Source organism: Elephas maximus, chromosome 11 (genome assembly GCF_024166365.1).
Source record: "Elephas maximus indicus isolate mEleMax1 chromosome 11, mEleMax1 primary haplotype, whole genome shotgun sequence".
Classification (NCBI taxonomy): Eukaryota; Metazoa; Chordata; class Mammalia; order Proboscidea; family Elephantidae; genus Elephas; species Elephas maximus.
This window is the reverse complement of record NC_064829.1, coordinates 33,808,569-33,828,562: the sequence shown is the minus strand read 5'-3', so window position 1 is coordinate 33,828,562 and position 19,994 is coordinate 33,808,569. Positions and strand designations below refer to the sequence as shown.

Sequence of the window (19,994 nt, the reverse complement as noted above, 5' to 3'; positions counted from 1 at the left end):
CATAGCATGGAATGGGAAACAACTTGATGCTGAAAGTGGTTATTGTGTTTCCAAACATCTGCTGTTCATTTCCTAAAAACAGAATTCCTTATTGGTTGTATCTCTCCTCAGGTTCCAACTAACCACCATATTCATATATTCATGGGGCCCCTCCCTTTTTAGGCCATTGTTTCCATTGGTTTTTTTCAGGGTCACCAAACCTCAAAAAACCAATGAACAACTCCACAATTCCTCTTATTTCATTATACAGAGAAATTCACCTTGGCTTGTCTCCACCCTCCCTGTACTGAGTCACATTTTCATAAACCAATGGATTTTGAAGGCACCCGGGAATATTCCTCAAGAATTGTTTTCCCTAGACATGACATTCTGTTGCTCCCCTAGAATGCAAAAAGCGGCAGCTATCTGTTTTATTTTTAATGGCAAACCCCCTTTTTATTATATTAGTATTTTTAACACACATTTACTTTCACACAGTAGTTAGGAAAAATATCAGAATTGCAAAATAAGGCCTAAAATTCTTGGTTTCCCAGAATTAAAAAAATAAAAACTTCAAAGACCCTTGCATTCCTTTGAAAGTAGACCAAAGTCACCCTAAATGTAGCTGACTGTGAGGTGTTCTCCACCCAGCAAGCTTCTTTAATGTGTATGTGTTTTAATGCCATTACATGAAACCCTCCATTCTTAAAGATGAAATATTAAGATGTTTGTGGAAGAGTTTTCTGCCACTTAAAAGCTCCAGGCTGTGACTGTTTGTTCTGTCCCCTCAAGTTTATACATTAGAGCCCTTATTTGTGTACACCAAAATCAAACATCATGCCAGGGGAGGTAGATCCCCATGTGCCCTGCTAAGGAGGCAGTGCATGAAACTTGAAATGTTTGAGATGACAAATAGCCCAGCAGGCCTGGCCTTCCTCCGCCTGTCCTGAGCTTGTGGCAATCCATTTCACCTTGTGTGTGCATTGTAGGGTGAAGCAAGTGCCCAGAGTGCCAGCCTCACCCCAAGTAGTATCCTATTGAATATGGGATTAAGTGGAAGCCTCTGGGGACTAGCCGGAGAATGAGAGTGTGTATCATCACCAGAGGCATGAGCAGCTTAACAGAAAAAAACTCTGTGTTCCATGCTTCTTTCTAATGTTTATGGTGCCACCTGGAATTCTGTCAAACATGTTTAAAATGGCAAAACATATGTACCATCCACATTTCTTGAGATGAGTAGTTCACTCATCCGTGGGGGCATCATTTGGATGCCTGGAACAAAATCTGGATTTTGAACGATCTTGAGTTGAAGCTAGCCTTGCCATTTTATTTAAACTCCAAATAGTACTTTCCACTAGAAAATGTCACTGCTCTGAATCACAAGGAACACTGTGCTCCATCTGTGTCAGTTATGGTGGTGACGTCTGGATGGGTGAATATTGTTGGGAGCCAGAGACGGCAGCCTGTGCCCCACCATGCTGTCTCCATGAAAGTGTTGGCAGGGCTCAAACACTGCATTTTTTTTATACTTTTCACTGTAAGGCTTATCTATACAAGTCTGTGATCTGAATTTTGCAAGATTTTCTCCATCCTATGAAATAACCCTTTTCTATATCTATCTATTATCATTGTTCCAGGATTCCAGCCAGCTTATTAGCATTCAGACCAGGGTTCCCCCCCTCCATCCTTAAAGATTTGGCAGTGTCACAGTGGAGTCCAAAAAAAATTTTTTTTGTTTTTATCCAAGCGTACAGCATCAAAAGTCAGGGTTCTGAGAGAAAACTTTTAGGGACCTCTGCAGCCTTGATAGTATAGTGGCTAAGAGTTAGGCTGCTGACCAAAATGTTGGCAGTTCAAATCCACTAGGCGCTCCTTAGAAGCTCTATGGGACAGTTCTACTCTGTCCTGTGGGGTCTCTATGAGTTGGAATCAACTCAACGGCAATGTTTTGTTTTGTTTTTGAGGTGGGGGAGTCTATAAGTGAATTGTTTTCTGTGGCATTGTGACTCCTTCTTTCTAGAGAGACCCCAGTCAAGATGGGAAACAACACTACAAAGACCCACAACCTTCCCAGCCTCCAACCCTCTCTTTGCTCACCCAGATTTAAATATAATTGACTCAGCTGGAGGCTAAAACCACAATATAAAAAAGAGAGAATATGCAAATCACCTGTGAACTTTATAAAACTCTGTAGCAAATAGAGAATTGGGGAGTTTAAAATCAAACTGACAGATTGGGGTTATGTAAGCAGCCAGTTCAAATAATTTTATGAGAAAAACATATTATACACAACAAAGGAAAAAGAATAGAATTGGACCCATTTCCAGAAGACTACGGAGAACATCTTACACAAATGACAGTGGGTTGTCTTTATCCTGTAATGTCATGCTAGGAGGAAGGGCTAACCTGACCCACTGTTTTTATACCAGTACAGTATTAATGTTTTGTTTTTTTTTTAGTTTTAAATGTATACAAATAAATTTGACACTGATCGACTTATAAAGAAAATTGATTGCATTTATTTATCTTTACCCCGGAGAACAAACATTGCTAGGTGTTTTCAAGATTGGAAACTGGAGATGGTCCAAATAAAAATAAATAATTTAAATCAATATGATTTCAATCTGTTTCATTCAGAAATTAGGCCAGTGCCACAGAAATTTGAGGGAGCATGATATGTTAACGGTGTGATTTCAGAAGACCTGGATTCAAATCCTTGCTTTAACACTTATTGGAAAACCTTGGGCAAGTTCATCTCCCTGAGCTTCCTTTTTCTCCTTTGTAATCTGAGGACAATATACCTTCCCTTTCTTTCCCCTTAAATCATTATGAGAATTTATTGAGACGATGCACATATGTAGTCATTTCCTTGCATTCTTATGTGCTTACGTCATGACAGAAAAAAGCCTGCCCCTAATACTTACTGGGCCTAGGGCAAGAGAACCAGTGGAGGCCCCCTTTTCTTTGAGGCTTCAGCTCCATTCAGCACTGTGAGGAGCTTTACACACATGCTTTGGGACCTGTCTGTGCACACATCCAAGACCCATCTACTCTTTCCAAATAGTCATCTTTTGAACACCCTTTGGCCCTTGGGGTTCTCACACCAATGATGCAATCTGCTGTTCCCTCCAGAGGTTTGATCTGGGTGAAAGGCCCGTGTAGGCCCTGCAAGGACTCAGGGATGTTTGGACAGGGAGGATTCTGGAATCACAGATTCTCACTGCATCACCTAGCCAAGTTGTGGACTCTGGACAATCTCCTGGCTCACTACCATGGGAAGGCAATGATGGTGTGTCCAGAAGAGGGCAAGAGTGAACCTCCTAATGTGTGGTCCCCAGCTGGGGAATGTTCCCACCCCCACAATTTCCGGGACTATTTTAAAGGCAAGCTCTTTCCTTCAAGTTTTATTCCTAGTTGATCTAATGTAAAATGATATTATTTTGTGGTTGGCCTATGTAGAATATAAGACTCTTTCAGCTGCAAGTAACTAAAAATTCTAACTTAAACACTAAGGATTCAATAGCCCGTAAGAAATCCTGAAGTCAGGTGGGCCTACAGTACATTAGTTCAGGAGTAAGTAGTGAATTATTGAATTAATGGGAGTGTGCTCCCTTTGCTCATCCTTGGAATATGATCGTTCTGTCCTCATGTTCCAGTCATCACACCCAGAGGGACAGCATCCAGTGAAAGAAAAGGGGAATGTTTGTCTCTTTTTATCAGCAAGAAAAACCTTTTAATGACATTTTTCAACAGAATTCACCTCGTATCTCATTGGCCAGAAATGTCACATGGTCCTAAAGCAAGGGGAATGGGACCATGATGATTCGTTTACGCCAATAATGTTGTATCCATGTCATGTGAAGGGAGGGTTGTCTGCCATAGTAGACAAAGTAGTACAGTTATGCTCCTTCCCTGAAAATGTCAGATTCCTAGCCTTGTGCAAACCTAGGCTTCCTGTGGTGGAATATGGACGGGGAGATTTGGGAGACTGCGCTCCATATCCCACAGCCCCCCTGAGGCCCACCCACACCCGCCTGTGGAGGTGCTCTACTTCCTGCTTCCCTGAGTAGACAGCATCAGAAGGACCTGTGGCCTGCACTGTGTTAGTGTCTTACTTGCTTCCTCGGAAATCAGCGCTTCACACTGAACGCCAGTAACAGATTTTGCCAGAAAATAGCTTATTGCCTTAGGCATTCAGATAATATTTATTTATCTTGCCTCCTGGAGTGTCTCCCACTTTGTTCCTCTATTGTTAGGTAAAGAATCACTTCCACCCCCTCTGGAGGCTGTATCAGTTGAGCTTGTCTTTTTACAGACCCCTCCAGGGCCATTCCCTGAACCCTTGAATTTGCTGTTTACAATAGCAGTAAAACCAAACAAAACTGAAACCAAACCCATTGCCACTGAGTCAATTCCTACTCATAGTAACCCCATAGGACAGAGTAGAACTGCCCCATGGGGTTTCCAAGGCTGTAATCTTTACAGAAGCAGACTACCACATCTTTCTCCTGTGGAACAGCTGGTGGGTTCAAACTGCTGACCTTTTGATTAGCAGCTGAGTGCCTAACCACCGCACCACCAGGGACAAACATAAAATGCCTAGCTATCTGCCTGTCCCATAATAGGCACCCATCAATGCTCTCTTTTTGCTTTCCCTGTCTGTCTGAGGATTGGTGAGCCTCTTCTACACATAAAAAGTACAAGATAATTAACAGTTCTTCTAGTAAACTTAGGTAGTCAACCAAGTTTACAGAGCATAGTTTTTACAAGATAACAAAGTCTGCTGCAGAGTCTGAAAGCAATAAATCAATACCTACTTTCCTCATTTTCTTTCCTCAGTCTGTGAAATACGAGCTTCCTTGACTGTCATAAGGCCCAAACCTTTGATGTGGGTCAATGAGAAGGAAAAGATGAGTATGATGAGAATTTTTTTAAAGATAAAAAGGGAAAAACTGGGGACTAGCCAGAATGAAAACCGTGCTGACATCTCAAAGAATAAAATTAAGCTCACCTCTGGCCTCCACCAGCTATCTCCACAAGCTAATGAGGTGATGATTAAGAGCATGGAGGGAGAGAGCAAAGAAATGCCTTCATTTCCTACAGATGTAAAGCTGGGCCCCATGGTGTGTCCACTAGCCAAATAAATTACTATTTAAAGTGAACCAACTCTGCTTTCACAAGTATAGTTTCTGACTGGACTCATATCATTGCCTTTCTTTATGAAATGTTTCCCCTTGTTGCCTTTGTACAGAAAATTACCCCTAAATAACATTAAAGCTCTTAATTTGATATACCCACTGCCATCGAGTCAATTCTGACTCATAGTGGTCCTATAGAACAGAGTAGAACTGCCCCATAGGGGCTTCCAAGGCTGTAAGTCTTTATGGAAGCAGACTGCCACATCTTTCTCCAGTGGAGGGGCTGGTGGGTTCGAACTGCTGACCCTATGGTTAACAGCCAAGCACTTAACCACTGTCTCACCAGAGCTCCTTTAATTCAATGTAGATTCTACTAATTTATCCTTTAAAAGTAAATCTACCCAGAGAAAATAAGATTCTTTCTAGTTATTTAGCAAAAATTGTTGTTGACTCTTTTCAGTTTGAGGGTTTCTATAGAATTGCAATCATAAATGATTGTTTTTGAAGCCTGAATGAATATTTAAACACTGTTGTTTCAAATGGGTACCCTAGTCGATGGTTTGTAAGTTCTAAAGTGCTACATAACTGACAAGTCTCCACTTTACTTTTGATCATTATTAACCTGGACATAGGGGAATGTGTAATACTTTCGTAAAACCAAATTAGCGATTGATCTACAGATTGTACGGTAGCTGCGCTCCTAATAATAAGAGGTTTTCTGCTTTTTCGTGAAAAGGAATAAGTTTGGATGCTAAAATGCTGGATAATAGAACATATCTGTAGGTAGATTTAAGCAAACCGTGTTAGGAAAAAGGGAATCTAGGTGGCCCCTGCTTTAAGGAGAAAAAAAAAAAGATTTATCTATCCACACACACATATGCTCTAATGGGAGAACAGAAAAGGAGTTGTTTTGACTATCTATTGCTGAATAACAAGCTATGCCAAAACTTAGTGGCATAAAACAAACATTTGTTTTGCTTGCAGTTTTGTGGGTTAGGGATTTGGGAAGGGTTCAACTGGGCAACTTGTCTCTAATCCACATGGCATAAGCTGAGGTGGCTGGAGCTGGAGGATCCACTTCCAGGATGGCTTCTTCATTCACACGTCTGGCACCTGAGTTGGCATGGCTGGAACTGCTAGGAGCTAAGCACATATTGTTCAGGCATCTCTCTTTCCGTGAAGTCTCTATGTGTGGCTAGCTTGAGCTTCCTCCCAGCATGGTGGTCTCAGGGTAGTCTGACTTCTTGCATTGTGGCCGGCTTCCCCTAGAGCAAGTATTTCAAGAGACGGGAAGTGAAAGCTGCCTGATTCTCAAGGTTCAGCCCTGGAACCTGGCAAAGCATTGTTTCTGTTGCATTTTATTGGTCAAGAGAGTTATAAGTCCTGTCCAGATTCAAGGAAATTAGATACCGCCTCTCAATGTATGGCCATCTGTAATGTGCTACAGGGACAAATAAACGTATTATGAAAAGATTCTTTATTTTACAAAATAATTCATTTTGTTGTTATGAACACTCCAAAGACATTTAGAATATGGAGTTGTTGAACAAAAGTTATTCACCCCCAACTTACTAGGAACACGTTTATGGCACAAAGGGAAGTACAGATGCACACAGCCTTGCTTTATTCAGTAGCTGAAACGTGCATTATTAACACTAGCATTCCCGTTTTAGCGAGATATTTAAGACTTGGCAATAACTGGTATTTACGTTTGCCAACCTGACTTCAACATCTAAAGGTCTTCCAAAAAATTTCCCTGCCAACCAAATGACTGCCTCAGAATGAGGTTCTGAATATCAAAAGGTTTACTCTAAGATTTAATTCACGCAGTTGATGTTGGGAATCTGGAAGGAGCTGTTGCTTGTCACATTAATTACATACTTCTCAGGAATGACTCTAAATGGGAAAATTGCAAGGGGAAAAATTCTGTACTTCAAAATTTCCAAGACAACGTAAAACTGTTGTTTCTCATGCTGAGCTTACTATCTCTTTGCAGAGGGGGTCAGCCCAGGGAAAATCTTTGAGCGTTCAGTTCTTCTCATGCTCCCTGTGCTCTCTGATGGATGGCAGACCCGAGGGCTGGCAAGTGCAGATGGAGCATCCTCTCTGCCAAGGCAGATGGTCAACCACAGAGGCCCAGCTCTATCTGTATTGATATGTTTCTGAAGGGCCAGTTTCTGTATCTCAGTTCACACTGTCTGGAGCTCACAACAGTCATTACACTCAGTGGTTCTCGTTGCCAGAGTATCCTAGCAATGTATCAACTAACCAAATAGAAAGGGACAGGGGAACAAGTAGAGTTTATCTAAACCTGAAGGAAGGCGATAAGAACCCACAGCCATGTGGAGGCTCGTCATTCATGTCTGTGTAGGCCAACGTTCCAACATCACTGTTTTAGCATCAGCATAAATCTCCGTATAAGTAATAAACCCCTCACCCCATTCATACTATTGACCAAACAGAGTCTATGCAATTTCTGCAATCTTATGTAGACCACTTTAGGCTAGTTCATCTTTAAAATGGCCCAGTTAAACATCTCTGTGCCTCTTCTTAAACAGTTTGTGTTGTTAGGTGCCGTCCAGTCAGTTCTGACTCATGATGACCCTGTGTACAAGAGAACAAAACACTGCCCAGTCCTGTGCCATCCTCCTGGTCGCTGTTATGCTTGAGCCCATTGTTGCAGCCAGTATGTCAATCCATCTCATTGAGGGTCTTCCTCTTTTACACTGACCCTGTACTCTACCAAGCATGATGTCCTTCTCCAGGGACTGGTCCCTCCTGATAACATGTTCAGAGTATATGAGACGAAGTGTTGCCATCCTCACTTCTAAGTAGCATTCTGGCTGTACTGCTTCCAAGACAGATTTGTTCATTCTTTTTGCAGTCCATGGTATATTCAGGATTCTTCACCAACAACATAATTCAAAGGCATCAATCCTTTTTCAGCCTTCCATATTCATTGTTCAGCTTTCACATGCATATGAGGTGATTGAAAACACCATGGCTTGGGTCAGGCACACCTTAATCCTTGCTTAAAATCTTCTCACATCAGGTTTATTCTGTCTGTACAATTTCTTTTGGAATTGTTCCACGAAAGAAGCCTGTTGCCATCGAGTAGATTCCAAGTCCTGGCAATCTCATGTATTACAGAGTAGAACTGTTTTATAGGGTTTTCTTGGTTGTAATCTTTATGGAAGAAGATCACCAGTCCCTTCTTCCAGGGCTTGCTGGGTGGGTTTGAACCACCAACCTTTTGGTTAGCAACCGAGCACAATCTGTTTTGTGCCACCCAGGGATCTTTTCAAACTATTAAAACCAAAAAAAACCCATTGTCGTCGAGTCAATCCCGACTTATAGAGACCCTATAGGACAAAATAGAACTGCCCCCATAGGGTTTCCAAGGAGTGCATGGTGGATTTGAACTGCCAGCCTTTTGGTTAGCAGCCGTAGCTCTTAACCACTACGCCACCAGAGTTTCCTTTTCAAGCTATAAAGAGATAATATTTACCTATCTAATTGAGGAGGCCCTTAGAAAACTCAAGTTACTTGTTCAAGGCCTTACCATGTGCTGTAAGGAATATGTCTGGTAATGAGTTCATCTGAGTTCTAGAGCATCTCTCCCTTTCTGTTTAGACCATATCAGCCTGTGGACAGTTCCATAGCTGCTGATCACTTCAAAATATGGATAGGATTTGAACCACAAACCCTGGATGTTAAAATCATGTGATTCTAATTGATAAATAGGGACAGTTTTGCCATGTCAATTTATGTTTCATCATGCCAATTTGTTTTTGGAAAAAGTTTGGACATAAAGAGGAGGGAACAGGAATTAACTAAAATGGAAAGCCACTTACTTCTCCCTTGGAAACTCTTAAGGGAAGGCAAGAAAGAAGTGATAGTAAAAGTATGAAGAAACTCTCAAATGCTCAACTTTAGAACATTAGTGTGGATGAAGCCATTGTCCCTGAGGATATTGAGAATTATAATATGTTAGTAGGGAGCACCCGACATGGGACCTTCCTACAGAGAAGATCTAAGCAATACACTGTGTTGCTAAGTTTCAGGCACCGAGGTGGGAGCATTATAAGTGCTATCGTATCATGCATTCAATCCGTATAGGAATTATTATTAAATGCACCATTTTATTTAATCCTCACAATGACCCTGTAAAGTAGGTATTAGTATTATCCCCATTTGCAGATAAGCACTGTGTGACTTACAGAGGTTAAATGGTGTGTCCAATGCCCCACGGTGATTAAGTGGGGGGACTGCAAACCTGAGCTTTCAACTAGCAACTCTATAGAACTGCCCTTAATCACCGTAGCCAGTAAGCTCAGACAACGTAAAAATCTCTGGAAAAAAATCTGTGTGGGTCCATATCCAGACCTACCATGTACTAACTCTAACCTTGTGTATTATCTTAGTCATCTAGTGCTGCTGTAACAGAAATACCACAAGTGGATGGCTTTAACAAAGAGAAGTTTATTCTCTCACAGCCCTGTAGGCTAGAAGTCCAAATTCAGGGTGCAGGCTCCAGGGGAAGGCTTTCTCTCTCTGTTGGCTCTGAAGGGAAGTCCTTGTGATACATCAGTCTTCCATTGGTCTGGGAGAATCTCAGTGCACAAACCTCAGGTCCAAAGGATGTGCTGTGCTTCCAGCACTATTTTCTTGGTGGCATGAGGTCCCCATGTCTCTCTGCTCACTTCTTTCTTTTATATCTCAAAAGAGATTGGCTTAAGACACTATCTAACTTGTAGATCTCATCAGCATAACTGCCGCTAATCCATCTTATTACGTCATAGTGATAGGATTTACAACACATAGGGAAATCATATGAGATGATAAAATGGTAGACAGTCATACAGTGATACAAGGGAATCATGACCTAGCCAAGTTGACCTATTTTGCGGGGACAGAATTCAGTCTATGACATATATGCTACAAACATTTCCGAGCCTGTTTCCCCACTGGAAAATGGAAGTATCATCTACTCCATGGAGTTGTTGTGAAGAGTAAATTAAGTAGTTGAGATTGGAAGTCAGATCCACGTTACTCCAATCCATGTTCCTTTCGCTGTATCATGCTATTTCCTGTAGGAAGAGACTAAGTAAGAAAATCTTGCATTTAGGTGGATTTTTCTCTATTTATGTTCTCTTTATTACAATAGGTAGGCAGGAATGATTGGTCCTTAATACCCAAAACAAATAATTCTTTAAAATATTGATAAAGGAATTTTTTTCTCCTGTTTTCTAAATATACATTATGAAGGCTACTGTTCTCTTAAATCTCACATTAAAATAACTAAAGATGGTAATCATGGTGACCTGGGTTTTAGTTCTGGCTTTGCAAGTCAAGTAACACTGTAACCTAGTCACTTCGTAAATTGAGATATTTGAAGTGAGTATATCTGAAAGCCCCTTCCTCTCTAGGAAACCCTGGTAGCATAGTGGTTAAGAGCTACCGCTGCTAACCAGCAGTTCGAATCTACCAGGCACTCGTTGGAAACTCTATGGGGCAGTGCTACTCTGTCCTATAAGGTTCCTATGAGTCGGAATCAACTGGGCAGCAATGGGTTTCTTCCTCTCTAAGTTCCTGTAAAATAAAGAGAATTAAAACCTGACCTTCTTCCACTTGCCTAGTTAACTCACAAGTGTAGATGTACTACAGATTCTCATTATCCAAAAATATTGCCGGTGATTTTCCATTAAAGCCTAGATGAAACAAAAAATGAGATTAAAAAAATTCTTGAGAGTTAGCATTATATTATCCGGTGGTTATGTTATTTCCCTCCTCTTTTAAATAAATAGCATGTGCACAATAATTTTCCTTGTCATGATTCTCTGCCTTCTTCATAGTGCGTTTTGCCAAAGAAACATCGGACATAAATGAACGTTCTCAGGTATCCTAGCAACAGGATGTGATTAATAATACCACTCAGAGCAGGGCAGATAAAATACTTGAGAGCGAACAAAAACTCAGAATTGGCTACTGAGAAATTTGTAGTGCAGTGAGGGCTGTTTGATAAAAATTCCATGCCAGACTTTATTATACAACGACGGAAGCAAGAAGAAGAGAGAGTATATTTTAGAGTTGGGATACTATCTGGGTGTAAAAATATACTATATACGTGCATATGTATATACACACATAAAAATACATATGTGCATAGACATATATGTATATATTTATGTGTGCATTATATATGTATATGATTTCCTTCTCATTAGAAGTGGCCTGAGGTACTGATTTGAGTTGTACTACAGATGCCTCTACTCATTACTGTGGAGACGTCATTAAATTACCATTTATGCACCTGTGGTTTTAAAAGATCAGAAACAATCACTATGATTAAGGGACCACTTCCATTCTAAACTATGGAGATGGACTATAAATTGATATATATAGATATATAAAATGTTTCTCTATGGGATGATAGCAACAACCTCAAGTCTAAAATAGCTTTTAAAAATATCAAGACTTGGTTTATATAAATAAATTGTCATGAGGTGTGGAATTTTAATGTTCAATTAAATACATTTTCTCGTGTCATAAGAAAAGTTTTTACCCTACAAATCCAATTGTTATGAGATTACAGTCCCTTTTTATTCCTCACAGGTGGATTGCTGCATCCAGGTCTAAACAGAAATAAGATGCAAGCCATGCTTTAATGTTTTCTTTTTAAACCAGAATCTGTGATAAAATGAAGCACAACTAGGGCAAAATGCAGTTCATTATTCTGAAAGCCTCTCTGTTATTTTATCACCCATTTTTCTAATAGAATAGTTTTCTAGGTTGTCAGTCATAATATAAATACCTGGTAAAAGCTCTGTTCTTGGTTGTACTTGCACTGAATTTTAGCAGTACTAAAAAATACTTCACGTTCTATAGCATCTTAGGCCGGGCTGGGGTGTTTACGTAAGTCTCTATATGTCAAAATGATCCCGTGCATTGGGTTCAAGGCACTGTGCTAGGCACTGGGAGACAGAAAGGCATAGGACACACCCCCTGCCCTTAAGGAGACCACAGTCCTGTTGGGGAAACAAAGCCACACTAATTATGAACCAAGCACTAGAGTGAGTGCTGTGGCAAAGGGATAAATAAAAGGCTTAAGGAGCTTGGAAGATGTTTAATTTTGCCTGGATGCGGAGTTGGGGCAGGTGGCAAGGCGCAAAAGCCTTCACAGAAGGGCTGGCCTCTAAGCTAAGCTCTGAAGGATGAACAGGATTTTGATAGGGAAGAACAACATGACAGGACATTCCAGGAAGCAGAAAGAGCATGGGCAGAGGCTTTGGGGGCGGGAGGTAGGGGTTAATTCCAGGTATAACTGGTAAGGACTCTGTGTGGTGCTTGAGAGATGGTAGCAGAAGGTGAGTTGTGACCAAATCGCCCAGGCTCATAAATTCCACGTTAAGCAATGTGGATTTTATTCTTTAGTAGAGATTGAATTGCGAGGACGGAAAAATCACCCCCAAAACCCAGGAAATGAGAAGAGCCTGTAGAAAACAAACGATCATAAGAAGATATATCAAGCTCATGAACTAGAGAGTGAGAAAGGAAAGGACAGATCTGAAAGCTGTAGTAGAGGGAGAATTTAATGGTCTGAGGGACTGATTAGATGCAGAGGTTGAACAAAAGAGGAGCCTGTGATTCTTAGGTTTTGTGTTTGGGTGCCTGAGCAGATTGGGTGGACAACACAGAGTGTGAGCACTTTTGTAGGAGAATGACTTAAGATAAGGACATGTATGGAAGTATAGGAGAAAATACAGGTAGAAATTTCCAGTAGGCTTAAAACTCAGGAATATTTTGGAGCTAGAGATGTGGGTCTCTGAGTCATCTGTCTATGAAGATGAACATTGAGAGTGAGAAATAAGATCACCCATATAGAGTAAGATAAGAAAGAAACCTAGTGAGCTTTTCTTTTTATCATTTTTCTTTTTTATCTCTTTGTCCCTTGATCAATGTAGTATTTTCCTATTTATCTAATTTTTATTTTCCTAATTTGAATTTTAATGCACCTTAACATAAATCTAAGAATAGAAACCTAAGAAGGTTTCTGTATTAAAGCTAATAGCATAATAAAACTAATAAATAGCATTTATATTTCACTATACCATTTACAAAGCCCTTTCATTTAACACAGGGACAGAGAATTATTTGGGGCCCTGGTGAAACACATACTAGTGAATGTCTTATAGTCTCCTTTGTGAAACATCAGATCCCCAAATTTTGTGTGTGTTCCCTCCATTTCTTGCTGGCTCTTAAATAAATGTAGATTTATTTAATCCTGAAGACATTCCTGAGAAGCAGGCTCTGATCCATACCTTACAGGTAAGAAAGTCAGAGGGGCTGAAGGATTTTATTGCAACTAGCATCTCTGTATGTGTGTTATGTTAAAAAAAAAAAAAAGTTGCCGTCAAGTGGATTCCAGCTCACAGGACAGAGTAGAATTGCCCCATAGGGTTTCTAAGGAGTGGCTGGTAGATTCGAACTGCCAACCTTTGGGTTAGCAGCCGATTTCTTAACCACTGTGCCACCAGGGCTCCATATTCTATAAAGTAAGGGATGAAATAACATAAAAAAAATAGACTTTAATAATAAAATTATCTGATATGTATTAATTATCTAATACTATTTACCAATTACCCCAGAACTTAGCAACCTAAAGCAACACACACACAGTTTCTATGGGAAACTCGAGAAAAGCTAACTGGATGGTTCTGGCTCAGGGTCTTTCATGAGGTTTCAGTGAAGATGCTAGCCAGAGCGGCAGTCATCTGAAAGCTTGACTGGGGCTGGTGAATGGTCACTTATATTCCTGGCAAGTTGATACTGGCTGCTATCAGAGGCCTAAGGTCTCTTCCATTTGAGACTCTCCATAGGAGTGTTTGAGTGTCTTCACAACATATTAGCTGGCTTCCGCCACAAGGAGTGAGTGAACCAAGAGAGAGAAGGATGGAAGTCACAGTGTTTTGGAAGCCCAACATCAGAAGCCACACACCATCATTTCTGCAGTATCCTATTGGTTACACAAGTCAAGCCAGTTCAGTGTGGGAGGGTCTACACAGGACATGAAAATCAGGAGGTGGGAAGATGGGGATCCTTGAGCTCACTTTGGAGACTGACTACCACATCATATTATGTGGATCTCTAATATATTCATTTTCAACTTTCGGGATTTATGCCTCATTCTAATGTAAGTAAGGATTTACCAAACAGATTTTTTTCTTTAAGTATCTTATGATTCAAGCCTTGAATAACTTTTTTAAAAATTCCCCAGAAACGTTTGAGGCCATGAGCATTCATAAATGTATAATCAAATAGTAAACAGAGGCTTGAGCAATAGGAAACTTAAGTGAGGAGGGACCTGATCACACTTGCTAGTGAATGAGGCCTTTAAACAAACTATTCATGCCATTTCTGTTTGAATCATTGAAATAAATTGCATCAAATATGTCCCCTGGACATCATCCAAGTGAAGAGAATCTGCCGTTAAATCAAGGAGCCAGTTAAAAGAATTCTATACTTTTTGTAACTGCATAAAAGGAAGAGTGTACATTTTCCACCTTATATTTTAGAATTATAAAAGACATGAAGGGCTGATAGAAATGCTTAGATAAAGTTCACGTAGACTTCCACGTGTTACATAAACTCTCAGTAACCAGCTCTATTTGTATAATGTGGATGGATGATAAGCAAGTAATGACTGAGAGGGTGGCCCTCATTTACTTATCACAGAACTAAGGCTCACACCTCAGCAATAGTGTTTACACACACCATTGCCCCGGTGCACTAGTTTCTTACTCTAAACCTATAAATATGTGTAAGTGACCTATAAAAATCAAAAAACCAAACCCATTACTGTTGAGTTAATTCTGACTCGTGGTGACCTCATGTGTCACAGGGCAGAGCTAGTCCATAGAGTTTTCTTGGCTATAATCTTTACAGAAGCACATTTCCAGACCTTTCTTCTGTGGTGCCACTGGGTGGGTTTGAACCACCAACCTTTACGTTAGTAGACGAGTGCAAACTATTTACAACACCCAGGAACCTTAAGTGTCCCATAAAAAAAAAAAAAAAGCTTGGCAGAAGTCTCGGTTTTGTCTCTGTTCAAGTTATTTCCCTGTCTTGCTCATTTGTATGCTGCCAGATTTCATGAATGAATAGCCATATCCTCACCTTCATCTTCCACATCACCCATCCTCTTTTCAGGGGCTCAAACACTCTTCTGTTCCTTGCTCCCTCTTTGCTAAAACTACTGTCTCACAACCTAGCAACAACCACATAACTCAGCAGCATCTTGTGCTATTGATTCCCTGTACTTCTTAAAGCTTTGTATGTGGTAAATGACCCTCTGTTCTATTCATTCTCTTAGATCTCTGCTTTTTTTTTTTTTTTTTTCTGTCTTCTCATTGTCCTACATCACAACACAAAAGTAGTGACTTTGTTTCCTTGGTTATTGTCCTTAGCCCACTCCTCTGCACTTTCTGCCTTTGTATTCCCATCCACTCTCTCAGCTTCAGCCGTCTTCTGAAGGTGGCTGTTTCCTGTGTGTCGTTTCAGTTCTGATCTTTCTCAAGCTCCATGACCCCATAGCACTTCAAACTCAGCAAGTCTGAAAAACTTAACTTGTCATGTCCATGCCCCCATCACATTTTATCATTATACCACCATACTCAGTCACCTAGGTAACCATTCATCTTGACTTCTCCTTCTTTTGTGGGCCTCACAGTTTGTAAATCCCTGGACCCTACTATCATTTCTTCCTCTCCACTGTTTCTTGCATTTACAGCAAAATTGGCATAGCAGGATTTATGAAAATACCTCTTGAGGGGCGAGCACGGTGGGCAAACGAATGTAGAAGGGGAGCATTATTTGTGTGAAAAATGCAGTATTACTTCTCTCCGTTCTCACTGTGCCCCAGTCCATCCTCTCATTACCTCTTGTCTCACCTCCACGGCAGTCCTCTTCCTACACACTGTGGCATTACTGGTGTTCAGGTTCCTAAAGCAATTCTAAACTTGACTCTTCTTGCTCAAGTAACATTGTCCTACTTAGCTCAGACTGTTTTCTTTGCCAAGAAGCAATCCTTCCACCCATATCCCATGTATCCTGGGTTTCAAGTCTTCCATATCCCATGTATCCCCCAAAGTCCAAATCAAATACCACTTTCTCCAAAACTTATGGAGAAGCCCCTCCATTCTTGCAACGATCTCTTAATTCTCTCATATCTTTAAACATTCTTGAGAGGCACATCTCATTCATGTTGTGTTGTTGTCTGTCCTTTCTGTCTTGCCAGCCATGGGCTTATTTTATTCAGCTGTTTCTATCCACAGTGATTTCTATGCGGATTTGCACCTTGTAGGTTTACTGTTGAATAAGTGACTCTTACTAACACGATTTTAAAAACCTGACAGCATTTTTAATGCATACCTATTTATTTTTGACTTTCATAAATTGGTTTGAGAGGATTTTTCATCCTTGTCAACTATGTCCAGTCATCTCTAGAAAAAATGTTGGACATGACTGAAGTAGCACTAGTGTATGGAAGCTTTGGTAAACTGGGCTTTCATCTTAGTTATATCACATTCTCACAGCCCCATACTTAAGCTGATCTACTGCTTCTCATTTCAGAGAGAGCAGAGAAGAAAAGAGAACAAAAAGCAACTTCAGGTAAGATTTTGCACAGCTATTTCCTGCTTTCATTTCCACCTTTTAGAAAAATCGATTTGCAATTTAGTATTCAAAAACTCACATAAAAAAGTAATGGTTTATGATCCTCAAAGTGATCGATATTAAATTAACTAAAATGAATTAATGCATTTAGCTTTTTCACTCTCACGTCTCTCAATTATGCCTTTTTCATTCAAGAGAAGATGAGATGGAATGTTGTTAATTTTTCATGATTGTCAATTTAAAGGTAAATCTTGCAACCACCAAATTTAAGATACGGAAGTTTCAATAGTAAAGGTAAATCTTGCAACCACCAATTTTAAAATGTGGATGTTGTAAACAACCAGTTTATTTTCCAAAATGTCTATGACTCTTAATTATTTTTCTTAATACCATGTATGGAAACCTTGGTGGCGTAGTGGTTAAGTGCTGAAGCTGCTGACCAAAGGGTCGGCAGTTCGAATCCACCAGGCGCTCCTTGGAAACTCTACGGGGCAGTTTTACTCTGTCCTTAAGGGAAAAAAAAAAAAAATTGTTTTTTATAGGGTCGCTATGAGTCGGAATCGATTTGACGGCACTGGGTTTGGTTTTTTTGGTTTCATGTAATTCATATTGCTCAGCAGTGTTGACTACTTAATTGATGAGAATCTTTACAGTTTGTAGGGATTTTAAGAATATTTCCATTTCTAAATATGTATTCAGAAGTGAATGATGCTTTGGCACAGTGCTTTCACACGTTGTTGTTGTTACTGTGTGCCATCAAGTTGATGCCAACTCACAGCGACCCTATAGGACATAGTAGAACTGCCCCATAGGGTTTTCTAGGCTGTTGACCAAAAGGTCAGAAGTTTAATCCACCAGCTGCTCCTTAGAAACTCCATGGGGCAGTTCTGCTCTGTCCTGTAGAGTTGATATGAGTTGGAATCAACTTGATGGCAGTGGGTTTGTTTTCATTTGGAATCTTTATGGGATCAGATTGCCAGGCATTTTCTTCTGGAGAACCACTAGTGGGTTTGAACCACTAACCTTTCAGTTAGCAGCCAAGCTCTTAACCACTGTACCACCGAGATTCCTTACCATCACACATAGTGTCGTTGTTGTTAGGTACGGTCAGGTAACTTCAGACTCATAGCAACCCTGTGTACAAGAGAAGGAAACGCTGCCCAGTCCTGTGCCATCCTCATGGTAGTGATATGCTTGAGCCCATTGTTGCAACCACTGTGTCAATTTGTCTCATTGAGGGCCTTCCTCTTTTTCACTGAATCTCTACTTTACCAAGCCTGATGTCCTTCTCCAGGGACTGATCCCTCCTGATAACATGTTCAAAGTATGTGACACAAAGTCTTGCCATCCTCACTTCTAAGGAGCATTCCGGCTATACTTCTTCCAAGATAGATTTGTTCATTCTTTTGGCAGTTCATGGTATATTCAATATTCTTCATCATCACCATAATTCAAAGACATCAATTCTTCCTTTGTCTTCCTTATTCATTGCCCAGCTTTCACATGCATATGAAGTGATGGAAACCACCAGGGCTTGGGTCAGGGCCACTTTAGTCCTTAAAGTGACATCTTTGCTTTTTAACACTTTAAAGAGGCTCTTGCAGCAGATTTGCCCAATGCAATTCGTCATTTGACTTCTTGACTGCTGCATCCATGGGTGTTGATTGTGAATTCAAGTAAAATGAAACTCCACTTATCATGATGTTGCTTTTTGGTCCATTGTGAGGATTTTTTGTTTTATGTTGAGGTGTAATCCATACTGTAGTCTTTGATCTTCTTCAGTAAGTGCTTCAAGTCCTCTTCTCTTTCAGCAAGCAGGGTTGTGTCATCTGCATGACACAGGTTTTAATGAGTGTTCCTCTAATCCTGATGGCCCGTTTTTCTTCATATAGTCCAGCTTCTTGGATTATTTGCTCAGCATATAGATTGAATAAGTATGGTGAAAGGATAAACCCTGACGCATGCCTTAATCCCTGTACAGGTTCCTCATGAGCACAATTAAGTGTTCTAGAATTCCCATTCTTTGCAATGTTATCCATAATGTTATGATCCACATAGTCAAATGCCTTTGCATAGTCAATAAAACATAGGTAAATATCTTTCTGGTATTCTCAGCTTTCAGCCAAGATCCAGCTGACATCAGCAATGATATCCCTTGTTCCACGTCCTCTTCTGAATCCAGTTTGAATTTCTGGCAGTTCCCTGTTGATATACTGCTGCAGCCACTTTTGAATGATCTTCAGAAATACTTTAGTTGCTTATGATATTAATGATATTGTTCAATAAGTTCGGTATTTGGTTGGATCACATTTCTTGGGAATAGGCATAAATATGGATCACTTCCAGTAGGTTGGCCAGGTAGCTGTCTTCCAAATTTCTTGGCATAGACAGCATTTCCAGTGCTGCATCCATTTGTTGAAACATCTCAGTTGGTATTCGGTCAATTGCTGAAGCCTTGTTTTTTTGCCCATATCTTCAGTGCAGCTTGGACTTCTTCCTTCAGTTCCAGTGGTTCTTGGTCATATATATGCTGCTTCCTGAAATGATTGAACATCGACCAACTATTTTTGGTACAATGACTGTGTATTCTTTTCATCTCCTTTTGATGCTTCCTGCATTGTTCAGTATTTTGCCCATAGAATCTTTCACTATTGCAACTCAAGGCTTGAATGTTTTCTTCAACTATTTCAGCTTGAAAAATGTTGAACATGTTCTTCCCTTTTGGTTTTCTAACTCTGAGTCTTTGCACACGTTATTATAATAGTTTGCTCTGTCTTCTTGAGCTGCCCTTTGAAATCTTCTGTTCAGCTGTTTTACTTCATCATTTCCTCCATTCAGTTTATCTACTCAACATTCAAGAGCAAATTTCAGAGTATCTTCTGACATCCATTTTGGTCTTTTTTTTTTCTTTCCTGTCTTTTTAGTGATCTGTTGCTTCCTTCATGTATGATGTCTTTGACGGCGTTCCACAACTCATCTGATGTTCGGTCAATAGTGTTCGATGCATCAAATCTATTCTTGAGATGGTCTCTAAATTCAAATGAGATATACTCAAGGTTGTACTTTGGCTCTTATGGACTTTTCCTAATTTTTTTCAGCTTCAACTTGAACTTGCATATGATCAGTTGATGGCCTGTTCTGCAATCCACCCCTGGCCTTGTTCTGACTGATAATATTGAGCTTTTCCATCAGCTCTTTCCACAG

General features: G+C 40.2%; 1 protein-coding gene across 2 annotated transcripts in view; it reads left to right on the top strand.

Moving 5' to 3' along the window:
- The window catches only part of CHST9 (carbohydrate sulfotransferase 9), a 259,567-nt gene that overhangs the window by 84,455 nt on the left and 155,118 nt on the right, over positions 1-19,994 (top strand). The window contains exon 2 of one of the 2 annotated variants that reach the window (XM_049901386.1): positions 16,749-16,787. The exons of the other annotated variant lie outside the window; for it this stretch is intronic. Within the exon in view, the coding sequence (XP_049757343.1) occupies positions 16,749-16,787 (39 nt within the window). The remainder of the gene's footprint in view (positions 1-16,748; positions 16,788-19,994) is intronic. 2 annotated transcript variants of the gene reach the window in all.